General features: G+C 36.5%; 1 protein-coding gene across 4 annotated transcripts in view; it reads right to left on the bottom strand.

Annotated features, from left to right (window-relative positions):
- The window catches only part of CDH12 (cadherin 12), a 998,981-nt gene that overhangs the window by 39,538 nt on the left and 944,090 nt on the right, over window positions 1–15,353 (bottom strand). For all 4 annotated transcript variants that reach the window (XM_044233503.1, XM_044233529.1, XM_044233522.1 and 1 more), the window contains one exon: window positions 3,530–3,783. In XM_044233503.1, the coding sequence (XP_044089438.1) occupies window positions 3,530–3,783 (254 nt within the window). The remainder of the gene's footprint in view (window positions 1–3,529; window positions 3,784–15,353) is intronic.

The following is a 15,353-nucleotide window of genomic DNA, read 5'->3' as shown; positions in this document are numbered from 1 at the left end:
TGTAGAGCCTGATGTGGGTCTCGATCTCATAACCCTGAGATCATGACCTGAGCCAAAATCAAGAGTCAGCTGCTTGGGACCACTGGGTGGCTAAGTTGTTTAAGTGTCTGCCTTCAACTTGGGTCACAGCCTCAGAGTCCTGGGATCGAGTCCTATATTGAGCTCCTTGCTCAGTGGATAGCCTGCTTCTCTTTCTGCCAGAAGTTTACCTGCTTGTGTTCTCTCTCTGACAAATAAACAAAATAAAATAATAAGACAGGGGCGCCTGGGTGGCTCAGTGGGTTAAACCGCTGCCTTCGGCTCAGGTCATGATCTCAGGGTCCTGGGATCGAGTCCCGCATCAGGCTCTCTGCTCAGCAGGGAGCCTGCTTCCCTCTCTCTCTCTGCCTGCCTCTCTGCCTACTTGTGATCTCTCTCTGTCAAATAAATAAATAAAATCTTTAAAATAAATAAATAAATAAATACATATAATAATAAGACAAATAAGAGTCAGATGCCTAACAGACTCAGGCACACCATGTATTTTCAATTTCATTCTACACTTAAGAGACTACTATTGTGAATATCCCCCAACTCACTGATAGTGGGCACACTCACTCCATTCACTTGATGAACTAGAAATCATTCCATGAATTATGTAATAAGAGCCAAAGGATATAGAGCATTAGAAGATGAGAAGCAAGAAATCAGCGTATCCAATGGCAAAGGCTAGAAGAGTAAGGGAGACAATAACTAGAAATTACACTAGGGACAGGGGGACCAGACATGGTCTACTTGACCCTTGAACAACAGGGGTTAGAACTGGGCAGGTCCACTAACACATGAGTCTTCTTCGATATAGTACAGTATTACAAATCTACTTTATCTTCTTTATGATTCTCTTAATAACATTTTTATTTCTCTAGCTTACTTTATTATAAGAATACAGTATATGATAGATACATCATATAAAATACATGTTCATCTGCTGTTTATGTTATCTGTTAGGCTTCTGGTCAACAGACTCTTGGTAGTTAAGGTTTGGGGGAATCAAGTTAGATGTGGATTTCCGACTAGGCAGAGGATCAGCGCCCCTGAACCCCTCCCCCCACATTGTTCAAAGGTCAACTACAGGCATTTGAAGTCATTACTCCTAGCCTTTCTTCAAAATTGCTTCAATCCTTGCTTACTGCCATTGCACTCTGGTTCTTTGCTGTGCTCAGTGATAATAAAATAATATTAATAAAATACCCACTGGCATGTAACATAGGTGCAAAAATAATGAATACTGTTATGCTGAAAATAAAAAATAAATTAAAAAAAAAATTAATACCTTGCACAGCAACCTGTGAAAAGACAGTTAAGCAAAGGAAAACAAAACAAACAGATCGTACCTAAACATGTCAAGTAATTTCACATTCTGATGCTTATTTTCGCAACATATTTTTACTATGATTCTTAAGTGAGCCAACATGTTTTCAAACCAAAAAAAAAAAAAAAAAAAAAAAAAAGATGATTCATACCCCATGTTTCCTCGACTGACATGATTCAAGCTTATTGTTTACTCCAAGGACATGGAAGTAAGACAGCTTTCATGTTGATTCAAAAGCAGCTCTGTTTTTTGACAACCCCTCCCGGGGATCAATTAGATCCATCTGTGTCTACAGCTTAGTGAGTCAGGCTGCTACCCATTAGAAATGAGACTAGTACTTTATCCCACATAAAGTAGCTCTTGTCAGACACCAGCTCGGGTGACAGTAACTACCCCCCCAACCAGTCCTGTATTTCAAGGTTATCTCAAAAATTTAGCCTTCCTGTATTCCTCACACCAGGGTCTTAACTCTGAACATGGTATATTTGCAAGTCTGTAACCCTCACCTTACCTTTACCAGGTGGTAGTTTTACTAATAAACTTCCTGATTTTTTTTTATGTATTGCATTAAAATCATACTTTATTAAAATTTTGACTCTAGCATGCTTTTATCAGTCTTCAAGGATGGAACATACACTAAATTAAACAACATAGCATGTTCTCTAGATACCCTGTTTCTCTGTGTGCCAAAATTCTCATTTATTGAACCATAAAGAGTTTCAATCCATATTTATTTGCCTTTTTATTACTTTCTTTACAGCCTTCCATATTTCTTCCATAACTGTTTATACGCTTGAAATTACCTGTAAATCTACTCACCAGGCATTTTCCACTTTCACAATTATCAACAACACGCTCAGGGTCTCAACTATAGTACTGAATGAATGGTAACGGGTTCATACGTAACAACTACGAGTGAAGCTGATTGTTGAGAATGCCTGGCGATGCATACGGGCTTCTGGAGTTCAGCTGAGAGTGAATCACCTTGTCGTATGGACACGTACCACAACAACTTAAGAATCCAGTGAGCTGGATATATATGGATATATGAAGGTTCAACCCCTTAGTGGTGGAAGATTCAGAACAAATCACATATTTCTCTCTGTCTCTCCTCTCTCGCTCTCTCTTTTTTTGGGGGTGGGGTGGGGGTGGGGGAGGTGTTTCCCAGTACTTGTATACATGTGGGATGTGGACAACTAGCAGGGAATTTAAATGTACAGAAGAAACATAACTGAATCAATATTACTATTACTCAAAATATTTTGCAGGATCTAGGGTACTTGGATGGCTCAGTCGGTTAAGCTTCCAACTCTTGATTTTGGCCCAGCTGGTGATCTCAGGGTCGTGAGATCGAGACCCACATGGGGCATCACACTCGGCATGAAGTATGTTTTTTCTTCTCCTTATTTTCTTCCCTCCTACTCCCTCCCTTCCTCTCTCCTCTCAAATAAATAAAATCTTTTTAAAAAATATGTTGCAGGATCAATGTATAAGTGAGAAAAAGGGAAACTCCACAATGTTTCAGTAGTAGTGTAAATGGAATGTATGGGTTTGGGGTAGGAGGAGAGAAAGATTTTTTTTTTTACTCTACTGATGGCTTTGTTGACTCACTATCCAGTAGCCTTCTTTCTTTCAGTCAATAGGAACTCTTTGTAAAGTCTGGGCTTTGAACAATTCCATAATTCATCTTACCCCAGGACTGGCTCTAATTGCTTTCATCAATGGACACGATCGTCCGTGAAAAAAAAATGAACTCCAAATTGCAAATGGTAAAACCATCTCTTTCAAAGACTAGCTTTTGGTAAGAGATAGAGATTTTAGAGTAATTGAAAAACGTATTACATGTCCACTCTATTTTAAGCACTTTGAAAATATATCATTAACCTTGGAAATCATCCTCTGAGATTGTATTATAAAATGCCTTTCATAGATTAAAAATTGAGCCTGGTTATCTGGAGTGCCATGTCCAACATCACACCACCGTCGGACCCTGTTACAGAGACCGGCAGCAGATGTTTTTGCTCCAACCTCAAGGCTGCTCACCTAATACTTACCGTGCAAAGGCAGTGGATTTTCAAGTCTCCTGTCACTAAATGGGAATCATTCACCCAGGTTTGGACACTAGCATTTTTCCCCCCTTTTCCTGACACACAAAATAAGAATGTTTCCACTTCTTACCTAACAGCACTGCTGCCCACGTCGAGGTCTTGCGCGGTGACAGCTCCGATGATGGTCCCAATTGGAGTGTCTTCGTAAACCTCCATGGTGTAGAGCGGTTTGCTGAACACCGGCGGTTCCTCCACATCCAGCACGCTGATCTTCACGGTGGCCGTGTCTTTAAAGGGGCCCGCGGAGTGAAATCTGTGGTCAAGGTGAACGTTGGAGGCCTCTACTTTGAAAGTATACGCCTTCTTTGTTTCAAAATCTAATGGCTGTAATGGAGACACATCAAAAATGAAGAGGGACATTCAGGCAAATTGTGGCAAAGTTGGTGAACACGGTTTCAGAGCATTTACCAGTTAATACCAATTTTGTCCTGCTTTCAGAATTTTTAATTACGAAATATTTTCAGAATGACCCACTTGTACAATATTCCAGGTAACTTAGAAAGATAATCAGCTGCATATATTAAAATGGTATGTATGTGAACATAGGGGCTTCAGTAGGACATTTATTTTCATAGTGAAAACAATTTTTAAGGGAGGCATTTTCTAATCTTATCCAATGCTGACATCTAGTGGAAGCAAGGTGTAGTTAAAACAATAAAATTGAAATTGGATCGTTAATTGAAATTGGTGTACATTCCAGTTAAAAATTTGGTATAACAAAAATAAATAAATAAATAAATAAATTCTTCTTAGCTTGATGATAATGTCATTTTGTCAAGCATTTTTGAATATTTAGGTCTTTTCACTACAAAAGGACTATGTCAGGATTTAAAACATACATAGTGGTAATTACACAAATTTCTGTCTCTGCTGTTCTCAGCATTATATATATATATAATTTAGTAGGCAGTATAATGCATCGTCAGGATATTTACCAATAACTTGAACATATGTGATCAAATTAATGAAAATTGTGAAATATAGTATTTGGAAGTCATGAAGTCACTGATTCTCTATTTTTAGCTTTACTACTATTTCTTTTCACTTTTATGCTGAGTATTAGTTTTATGTTACCAATAACTGAAAATATCATATTCTGGATATATGGTATTGCTGTGGTGTTTTATATAAACTTTAAGGTCAACAGCTCTGACTTCTAATCACTTATGGAAAACCAAGACAACAGGAAATTAACATAGAGACTTCCAGGGTCCTTTAAAAGTTTCTGTTTTCTAGATTAATTCTCTCTGGTATGACTCCAATGACTTGCTAATTGCTGTGTCAACACATCTGTTTTTTGCTTCAGCACACCTGGGGGAAATAAAGGAAGGATATTTCTCTCTTAAGGACAAGATTGTCTTTGTAGGCATTTTCTCTGAGGATGAAGAAAGAAAATTAAAAAATTACTGTGAAATCCTCCAAAACTCTCACAGGTCCACGGAGTTTATTAAAGCAAACACCTCCTAGATGTGGCATTTAAGTTTTGCTCACAATAATTTTCATTCAGGGGAACCCATATTTATTTTCCCTGAAATGATTCCTCTCTTTTATCCGAGTCACCAAATTTTTGTTCGAGCTTTTATCTGCTTTCTCCTCAATGTTCTCTTTTACTTTCCATATTTTTAGTTATTTGCATATTCTATTGATATAATATTGATTTTCTTCCATTTCCATCTCTTTTCTGTTAGGAATTACAACTTATCTTTAAGCTGGTAACAGTAAAGAATGGCGCGTATAATACACCATGCTTGATATTATGGCTATTGCTGAATGGAAATAGAACATCATGAATTTTTGTAAATTCTAAATGCTCTATGAATGTTTAATATAATTTTCCATCATAGTGACCCCATCATCATCATCTCCTTCTTCTTCCCCCCCTTCTCCCCTCCTCCTTCTTCTACTCCCTCATCTTCTCCTCCTCCTCTTCCCCTCCCTCCCCTCTCCCTCCCCCTCTTCCTCCTCCCTCCCCTTCCTTCTCCTCCTCCTCCTCCTCTTCCTCCTCCTCCTCCTCCTTCTTCTTCTTCTTCTTTTCTTTTCTTTTTTTTTTTTTTTGGTGACTCCTATTTTCTAAAGTAAAACTACTTTGACTTTAACACCTTGGATTCTTTTGCCTAGAAAGCAAATTGAGCTGTCCTACCTTATAAGTGCTCCTTTTTGTGGGCCTAGAACATAAGAGCTAAAACCAACTGCTTCCTTTTTCCCTCTCTAGTTTCTCCTAGACATTAAAATGCTCCTGATTATCGCAGGTTTAGGAGAATTCATTCTAGACAAGATCTACCATTTATTTACCTACTTGATAACATGCCACACCCACCGGATGGACTGACGCCCACTTCAAAGTCCATTTCAAGCCCAGAAATGGAAGGAGAAGGCTGAAAACTTTTCCACACTTTTTCTTTGTCCTGATGCCAGGATATCAAGACATAGTCTATGCCTTTCCAGAACTTCTGACCTTGCATATATTTGGTGGTCAAGGAGTGAGATGAAATTTTTTGTATACACAGATTATTTTGAGACTGGAAACTTATATTGTGCAGTAATCAAAGATTTAAAGAACATTCTAAGAGAAATGCCATAACAATATCCGAAATGGCCTTCCTTCTTCATGACCCTGACCCTGGAAAATGCCATTTTATAAAAATGAATAGATCAAAAACAGCAAAGAGAATCAATAGTGACCTCTCTCTAGCTGACTATATCCAAACCACCTGGCTAACTACCTCTACTTTTGGGGGTTGGAGCTGGCGGTGCTGAAGGAGGAAATTCATCTAACTTTACAACCAACGAAAACTCTAATATTAGCATTAGGTATAGAACAAATAGGATTATTTTTTATTCTTCGAAAATTAATCATCTTCTATGACAGAATTCCATTATTAGGAAGTGGAGCTAATTTGGCTCTTGCACAATAAGTAGAAACCTTTATGGCATTGCTTGGGGTCCATTTGATTTTATGAACCTTTCTAGAAAAGTAAGGAAATGATTGATTTAGAAGAATTTAATTGAGTAACTCCCTACTTATAAGGGTGTTTCAAGAAAGTATATTTAGTAAGACTGGAATTTGCAGGGAACAGTTGACATTGTAGGAAGCTGCGTGGTAAGAGAGCTAACTATGGGGAAACACAACATAATATATTTAGTTGTTCTTCAGAGTATCAAGGAGGAACTGGGCAAAGATCACCTTTATTGCATCTTTATTTTTAGCCACTTTCTCAGCTCTTACTTTGCTGGATACCAGGTCAAGGAAAAGTACATAAAATATTAATTGCTATTTTTTTTTTCATTTCGAAGAGGAATAAGCAATTTTGCCCTAAAAGGCAAAAAAATAGTTCCCTAGGATTTTCCAGGCTTCCGCATGGGTCTAGATGAAGCTGTGTGGAAATGTAGATATATTTTTAGGAATTTGAAAAACAACAGCTTTGGTAGAATTCCAAGATGTCCTCAAGATTTCTCTCCCATGACCTGCACTCTTGTATAATTCCCTTCCCTTGACTGTGTGAGCCACCTGTGAATTGCTTCAGATAGCAACCCAGGAATTCAAGTTTTATGGAAAAATAAATGATGCAACTATAACCAGGGGTTTTCTTCACATGGGGTTGAGTTCACTGGAAAGAAGATTTTACTTGAGGGTCGGACCTAATCATGAGAGCTGTTAAAAGAAAGGCAGTACAAATCAACGCCCCTGGCCTTGAAGGAGTAAACTTGTGAGGGTAGAAGCCACCTGGCAAGTGCCTAAGGGACTCCCACAGGAGCTTAGAGTAAAACATGGTCAATATTTGTCAGGAAACACAGCCCTCCATCATAAAGCCACGAAGAAACAGACTCTTCTGTTTCTTCAGCAACAACCGGTAAGCTTGGAAAACACTGTAAGCTTCAAATCAGATCACACCCCAGCCTACATCTTGATTTCAACCCAAGAGATTTCAGGGGAGGACCCTGTTATAGCATTCTCTGACCCTCCATAGCTGTGTTTTCATCACACTTACTTTTCGCTCCTCTCCATTGGTTCAATTTTTATGATTAACACGTATCTGTATTATTTCTCCAAGAGAGTACAGTCTTCACTTTACAGATACATACAACGGTATGTATCCGTAAGTGATTAAGACTCTACTTTCTCAATCATATAGTAGCTCTCACTGGTCAATGGAAGGGAAATTTTTCAATCAGTGCAAATGAGTGACAGCTGTACCTGTATCCAAAACAGGGTTGACGATTTTCAAGACAAGAACAGATTCATACCAGGCTGAACCATGATGGAAAGGCAAGAAGGATAAGATCTTGGAAGGTAAGGTAAGGTAAGGTACAAAGATAACACTTTCAGATCAAGGGCAGAATCCCAGAGGCATTTTATTCTGTCTTTCAATAAACATTCCTGGAACATCCATCCATGTTCCAGACATCATTACTGGTGCTAGAACCAAGCAGACAAAATCATTCCCTGCAAGGAGTTTGATGTCTTCTAGGACTTGATGGACAACAGTAGAGAAGTATGCAAAATATGTAGCACACTGGGTGTTAATAAATACTATGGTGCAGAGTGTAAAACTTGGGAGACAAATGTGTGTTCTGTGTGTTGGGAGTAGATGAGAAAGTTTGTGTGTATCCTATAGCCATTGAGGAAGGAATTCCACTCAGTAACTTACTAAAAAGTAATGAAGTAATTATTTGAGGGATAACACTGAGGGATAAAAGTTGTTACATTATAGGTGAGAATGCCTGAACAACGAAGGGGGAAAAAAAATCAAATGTGGCCATTTTTAAAATCTGAATTTTTGTTTTTGACAAATTTCAACATCACCTGTTTTAAAATTAAAAAATAAATTAAAAAAAACAATAAAATGACCAGACAGAAAAGTATTTTCTAAATAAAATTATTAAAGTGAAGAAACATATATTCCATTAAACTTAATTGTAAAAAAAATTGTCACAGAACTATTTTTTGGAAACGCATTTAATTTTTCCGTGCGTAAGTTACATTCCGGGTTTTTGTGCACTCCAAATTTTTGAGAGTTTTAATGAATTAACTTAAGAATCATGGGCATTATTAGTTTTACGTCCCTATTTTAGTGACAATACTTTTTGGAACAAATTCAGTACCTAATTCAGCTACAATTCAGTAAGACAAAATAAAACAAAAAAGAACATTAAAAGAAATTCTAGTGCTTCTAGTTGAGAATTTTGGGTAAGATTTTCCCTAAAAATGAAAGAAGATTTAAGATTTAAGATAAGATTTAAGATTTACTTAAGATTAACTTAAGTAAAATACATGTTTTATAAGCACACACAGTATAAATCATGATTATCTAAGGAGGCCGATTATCTCTTGAGCTTCCCGGAATAACCAATCTCACATTTTACTTCTAACATATATTGTTTGTAACAATGGTTACAACAGTTCATATGCTTTTCAAACAAATATTATAATTTACTGCAAGCTGTACGATTTTTTAAAAAAAGTTATCTTTCTTCTCTGAGTTTATTTCTCATTCATATATAATTTATAAAGTATGTTAAACTTAGTATTGAGAACTAAAAAAATAATGCATCATAAATTAAGCCAGTAAACCAACTTAAGACATGTGTCCTATAGTCAACAAAAGATGTAAACATCCTGTATATTTCAGGCATTTCCTTTATCATGACAAAAAGTGCCTGTAGGCAACTAAAATATAGTAGAAATAATTAGATATGTTTAAACCACGAATGCTGTAAGTATCATAGGTGTTTTGACAGAAATGCTGACATTTGGGGAGGAAGTAAGAAGTGATCAACTTCCTGAGGAAGTTGGAGGTCTTCGGTGTGAGGTATGGGTGAACACTGAAGAAAAAAAAAAAAAAGAAAGAAAAAAGGAAGAAACCAATTAAGATACTAACGTGGGGCACTGTCTTCTATGCAAAAGGAAGAATAGCATATTTGGTAGAAATTGCAGTGAATTTGATACAGGTGGAATGTGGCGTGTGCGTGTGCAAGAGATGAAAATTAAAAATACACTCTTTGCTCTGTACCTTACGAATGATGGAAACAAAAAAAAAAAAAAAAAAAAGGATTTAAGCATGAGAGTGAGAAGAACAGAGGACAGGCTAAGCTAAATGAAGACAAGTAAGGTGTCATCCTCCAAGAATAGCCATCGCCGTGGTAGGAGGAATAACCAAGGGCAAGTCAACCCAGTAGGAGGAGAAAGAGGGAAATTTTAACCCACATTCAGGACAAATCAGGAGAGGAGAAGGAATTCCATTTTGGTCCATCTGAGTTTGAACAGACTGTAGGACAACAGCTTTAAATGCCTGTGAGGGAGCAAAACAACCTCCTTTGGTAATTTCGGTTTGGGAGCTGGTTTAGAGGTTATGAGACTGATGAGCGAAGTTAGGTAAGGTTGTTTCAAAGACAGGTTGACAAATGTATACAAACACTGGGACGTAATATTTGCAGAAACAAATAAAGAACACCACTTATTTTTCTTTAAGCTTATGCATGCATGCAAACTAGCTAGAAATAGGAGAGTTTTAAATTTAATAAATTAAGATCTATGTTTGGCTGCATAAAAAAAGTTACTATAATTTATTTTTCCCCTTTGAGTTATTCAATAATTAACCACATGATGGTGCTCTCCTACCAAATCTTTTGGTGTGAATGCCTTTCCTGGCTGTGTAACTCCAAGAAGAAAAGGAGTTTTACTAACAGGGCATAAAAAACATAACGAATGGCTCCATGGGACTTGCTGAGAGCTTAGCCTGCTGACTAGAAAATCCTGGAGAAGAATAAAGCATTTCCTTTCTCTTTTTTATTTTTCCTTTCCTTTTCTTTTCTTTTTTTAAGAAAAAAAAAAAGAATTCTGCTTTGGATTCAGTGTGATCACAATTATGTTTATTTGGGATGAAATAATATTTCCAAGTCACATTGAATAGTAAGAATTCTTTTTTAAAATCAAGAAGTTTTACTTATTTTAAAATAAAGAAATCACTTCATCATTCTTTGCTTTAAACTTACGCTATCTTTATTTAATCGTTAGCAACAGATAACTTTTGTAGAAATGGCAGAGAACTGTTTGAGAAATTAGGCAAAATAATAAAATTGTCCTTTTGCACAACTTAAATATTTACCCCGCTATTTTAATTGCTTTAATTTCTTCATAGTGACAAGAAAAAATACAGTGCTTCTATAAATATATTTCTATTTTCGCCCTTGAATGTGTTAAACTCATGCAATTTCGTATTTAGTTCCGATAAGTATATACGTATGTAATAAACACATACTTATTTTCAGTTATCCAGTAGAAAACAAACAACTGAGTAAAATATATTTCAATTACCTTAAGAATAAAATTAAGAATTAAGAATAAAAATGCTGAGGGGTGCCTGCGAGCCTTCGTCAGTTAAGTGCCTGCCTCTTGATTTTGGCTCAGGTCACGATCTCAGAATGGTGAGATCAAGTCCCGCATTGGGCTCTGCTTCAGGCTCCACACTGGGCGTGGAGCCTGCTTGAGATTCTCTTTCTTCCTCTTCCCCCTCCCCTTGCTCTCTCATGTGCTTTCTTTCTCCCTCTAAAAATAAATGAATGAATGAATTAAATTGCCGAATTTAAGATGACTTATGCTCTCATTTTATTTATTTACGTATTTGGGAGGGAGAGAGAGTGAAAGAACAAGGGCAGTGGGGGAGGGGCAGAGAGCCTGAGGAAGAGAGAGAAAATCTTAAGCAGGTCCAGGACCACCTGAGAGCCCATGTCCGGGCTGCATTGCACGACCCTGAGATGATGACCTGAGCCAAAATCAAGAGTCAGAGGCTTCACTGACTGAGCCACCCAGGCACCCCCTTACACTCTCATTTTAAATGTAGCCCATCTCCCAATTTTTAGATGGGATGAAAAATTTAAAGGTATTATTCTGTTAGTGTCAGTGTTTTTAATGCTTTAACACTTAAGAACATATAGGGCACTCTCGATTTGTTTAAATTTTGTTTAAATTTTGTTTAAATGTAGAGTAAGAGTAGTTTTTTGGTGTGTGTTTTGTTTTACTTTTTACCAGTAGGTTGTGCCTTGAGAAGATTTATAATGTTTCAAACTGCTAGTCTGAATTCAAAGTGACACAGTGAAATAACATTGTCCTACTGCTCATAAACTGAATCCAAGCAGCTGTTAAAAAATAAATTAATAAAAACGCTTTTTTTTTTTTTTTTCATTCTTCTCAGCTCCTATAAACCTGGCCATCATTTTTATTCACTTTGACCCTCCTCAGAAAGAGAGAAGAGAAATACTGAAGGGAAGGCAAATGAAGATTTTGGAGATAAAACAATAATGAGACTATGTGCTTCAGGACCTTTAAGTATTTTAATTGATTATTAAATGAATTAAGAAAAACTCGGAAAACAAAGAGTATCATATGTTCACGTTAGCTAAACAATTAAAATAACTGACATTCAACAAAGAGCTACATATTCGAAGGTACAATATATATCCTTGGACTTTCTGAATGCATTAACAAAGTAATGCCTATATGAATTTGGTTTTACATTAAAACTCCTTTTTGCAATTTTATGCTGAGATGTTGAAAGGAACATTTTTAAACGTTTTAAATGCTAATTTAAAGACCATCCTATGACTGAAACACTGCCTTTGATGTTTACATACATGTTTATTATTACACATCCAATTCTTCTGGGAGTCCTAAAGCTAACTGCGAGGTAAACTTTCCTGAGAACTTACAGAATATATGCACAAATATTCTATAATAAAGTCTTCACACCAACCCCCACAGAGAGAGGAAAATACTCTAAAGAATTGCAATTGTTTAAATTAATTTTGAGTTTTTCATGGGCTTTATGCAACAGACTTTTTCTATTTATTTTATTTTTATGAAATCATACCACCATGTTCAATCAGGTCATATATCTACACATATATACTTGTACACATACACAAAATATAATATATACAACATATAGGTAGGTAGGTAGGCAAGTAGGTAGACAGGTACAGCTAATTTTAAAATTTTGTGATAGAAGTGTTCTCTTGAGGTATTTTCCCTTTTTTTTTTTTTCTAAGATTTAATAAATGTACTCTGCAAGTTGCAATTTTCTTTCCCAGCAGAACTGTAGGTTAACAGAGAGGGATTGCTTTTGGTGGTTCCTCACTGAGAGATTAAAACAAATTACAACACTAAGAACACATCTATTCAAATGCTTGGGTAATTTGCCAGATGATCAGAATATTTATGAAAATATGTTTTGGCTGTTCCTTTATGATCGAGCCAGAATCTCACCATTTCTCACAACCTTGATTACTACAAAGGCATGGTCCATATCTCCATCAACAGTTTCTGGGATTATTTCTATAGTCTTTTAACTGGTCTATATTTCTTTCTTTCTTTTAAAGATTTTATTTATTTATTTGACAGGCAGAAAGCATGCACAAGCAGTGGGGAGAGGAGAAGAGAGAGGGAGAAGCAGGCTCTCCACTGAGTAAGCAGCCTGATGTGGGGCTCAATCTCAGGACCCTGAGATCATGACCTGAAACAAAGGCAGAGGCTTAACCCACTGAGCCATTTAGGTGCCCCTAGTCATTATTCTCTTGAGAACACCACATTATCTCAGCTTCACAACAGTAAAGGTCATGTAGATCTAAAGTCTCCCCAGGCTTCCCCTACCATGATCTAATTCAAGTCTTTGGGGGCCTACAAGGCTGGCAATGATGGGCCCTTCCTCTGCATCTTTGACCTTATCTCTGACAAGGGCAACTGGGGCCCCTTTCACTGGCTGCACTCAGCCCTCTGGCCTCCTTGCAGTGGCTGTCGGATCTTTGTGGAAGATGCCTCACTCAGAACTACTACACAAGTCATTTCTTGCTTCCTTCAAGTCTTTGCTGAAATCTCATCCTGTCAACTTTTTATGGACCATCCATTATAAGAGCCACCACTCTCCTTACTATTTGCGCCCCCATACCATGCTTTCCATTTCTCAAGCTTGACTCCATCCCTGAAGACAGTGCTTTTGGATTGTCTTCCCCCAGCTAAGTGGAAGCTGCTTGAGTAGAGAGAAGGTATGGGTCTGTTTTATTTACTGCTCTATCTCCAGAAGCCAGAGTGGGGTCATGGACTTAGTGGCTTCCCCATCAATACCTGTTGAACGAAGGAGTGAATGTTAGGTATGGACACTGAACTTTATTTAGATGAGAAATTTTAGGCCAGCAAAATGGACAATTATTCATCCACTGCAGGAAGAGAAATGTATTTGGTATACTTGGAGACAGACTTTTCAGATGGCTTTTCTATATTATGTAAGTCAATTTTAATAATGTTACATCATAATTTTACAAATCTAAATTTTAATCTAGTTAAGAAAGAAAATTGTCCAAAAATTTAATAAAATAAATGCAACAAAATAAATGACATGGATCTTTTTATGAATCTACCATTAGCTAAAAAGAGAAGAGGTCTATTCTTATACCTTTAATGAAGGTGTATAATAAGTGAATAGTTACAAAAATCATTACTAAATCATTATTTTCTTTTTTAAAATCATTACTTTTGTCGATTAAGCCATTTTGATATAATATAAAGACTACAGTTAGCACAGCACTCCCTTTTCATTTGTGTTTGAAAGTAAATAATAGTGGGACGCCTGGGTGGCTCAGTGGGTTAAGCCTCTGCCTTCAGCTCAGGTCATGATCCCAGGGTTCTGGGATCGAGTCCCACATGGGACTTGCTTGGTAGGGAGCCTGCTTCTCTCTTTGCCTCTTCCTGCCTCTCTGCCTGCTTGTGTGCTCTCTCTCTCTCTCTCTCCTTCTGCCTGACAAATAAATAAATGAAATATTTAAAAAAAAATAATAGTGCTACTCGTTCTCCTAGATTGACACTTAGACACCAATCATTTATTGGCAGGGATGGTAAATGTGTGTAAATAAAAATATAAATATAAAACATGTAAAATATAAAATATAGCTATAACAACAATAAATATACATACATACACAAATTTTTTAAAATATAGTATATGCGCTATTGACTATTCTGTACCTCATTATACTTTGTAAATTTACCTAATTTCATAATTACATTTAATGAACTGTTGATGTAAAATATTTTTTGTTATTTTTCTTATTATTCAGATAATACATATTTGCTCCATTTAAATTAACATTTGTAAGTCATTTAAATGTAGTTATTTTTTAGGGCACCTGGGAGGCTCAGGCATTAAACATCTACCTTTGGCTTGGGTCCTAATCCCAGGGTCCTGGGATGGAGCCCAGCATCGGGCTCCCTGCTCAGCGGGAAGCCTGCTTCTCCCTCTCCCCCTCCCCCTGCTTGTGTTCCCTCTCTCGCTGTGTCTCTCTGTGTCAAATAAATAAAGAAAATCTTTATAAATAAATAAAAATGTACTTATTTTAAAAAAAAAGTGATAAGACTCTTATTGACTTGTTACTGAATAGGAAAGAGAGAAACAGGCAAAACAAGAACAAACAATAAAGAAGTAAAGTTAATAAGAATTTGACACACACTTTTTAAACCGTACTTTGAAAATGCAACATAAATGTATAATTTTGCTGAGTGAGATCATGTGGCTAAAGTAATTTCTAGAAAAGATACAATTTATGTGCAATAGTGAAAATAAAAAGTGATAAATAATCTGTATGGAAATTGTGTTTCTTTTCAGTATTCTTTTTATTGCCATATGTATTATTTCTCTGTTGAAATTCAGAGTTCCTGAGCAAATATGGAAACAGAACCCTAATTAATGGGAATCGCTGCAAAAATATTTCTTGTAAGCTAAACTAATTATAATTATTAAATGTATATAATATATGGCAGTTTGGGGGAAATGGAACATACTTTGCAGGAGAGGGGAAAGCACTGCTAAATTAAATGAGTTTCACTAGTTTGTCTGCAGTCCATTATT

This window comes from Neovison vison, chromosome 1 (genome assembly GCF_020171115.1).
Source record: "Neovison vison isolate M4711 chromosome 1, ASM_NN_V1, whole genome shotgun sequence".
NCBI lineage: Eukaryota > Metazoa > Chordata > Mammalia > Carnivora > Mustelidae > Neogale > Neogale vison.
This window is presented reverse-complemented; position numbering and strand designations above follow the sequence as displayed.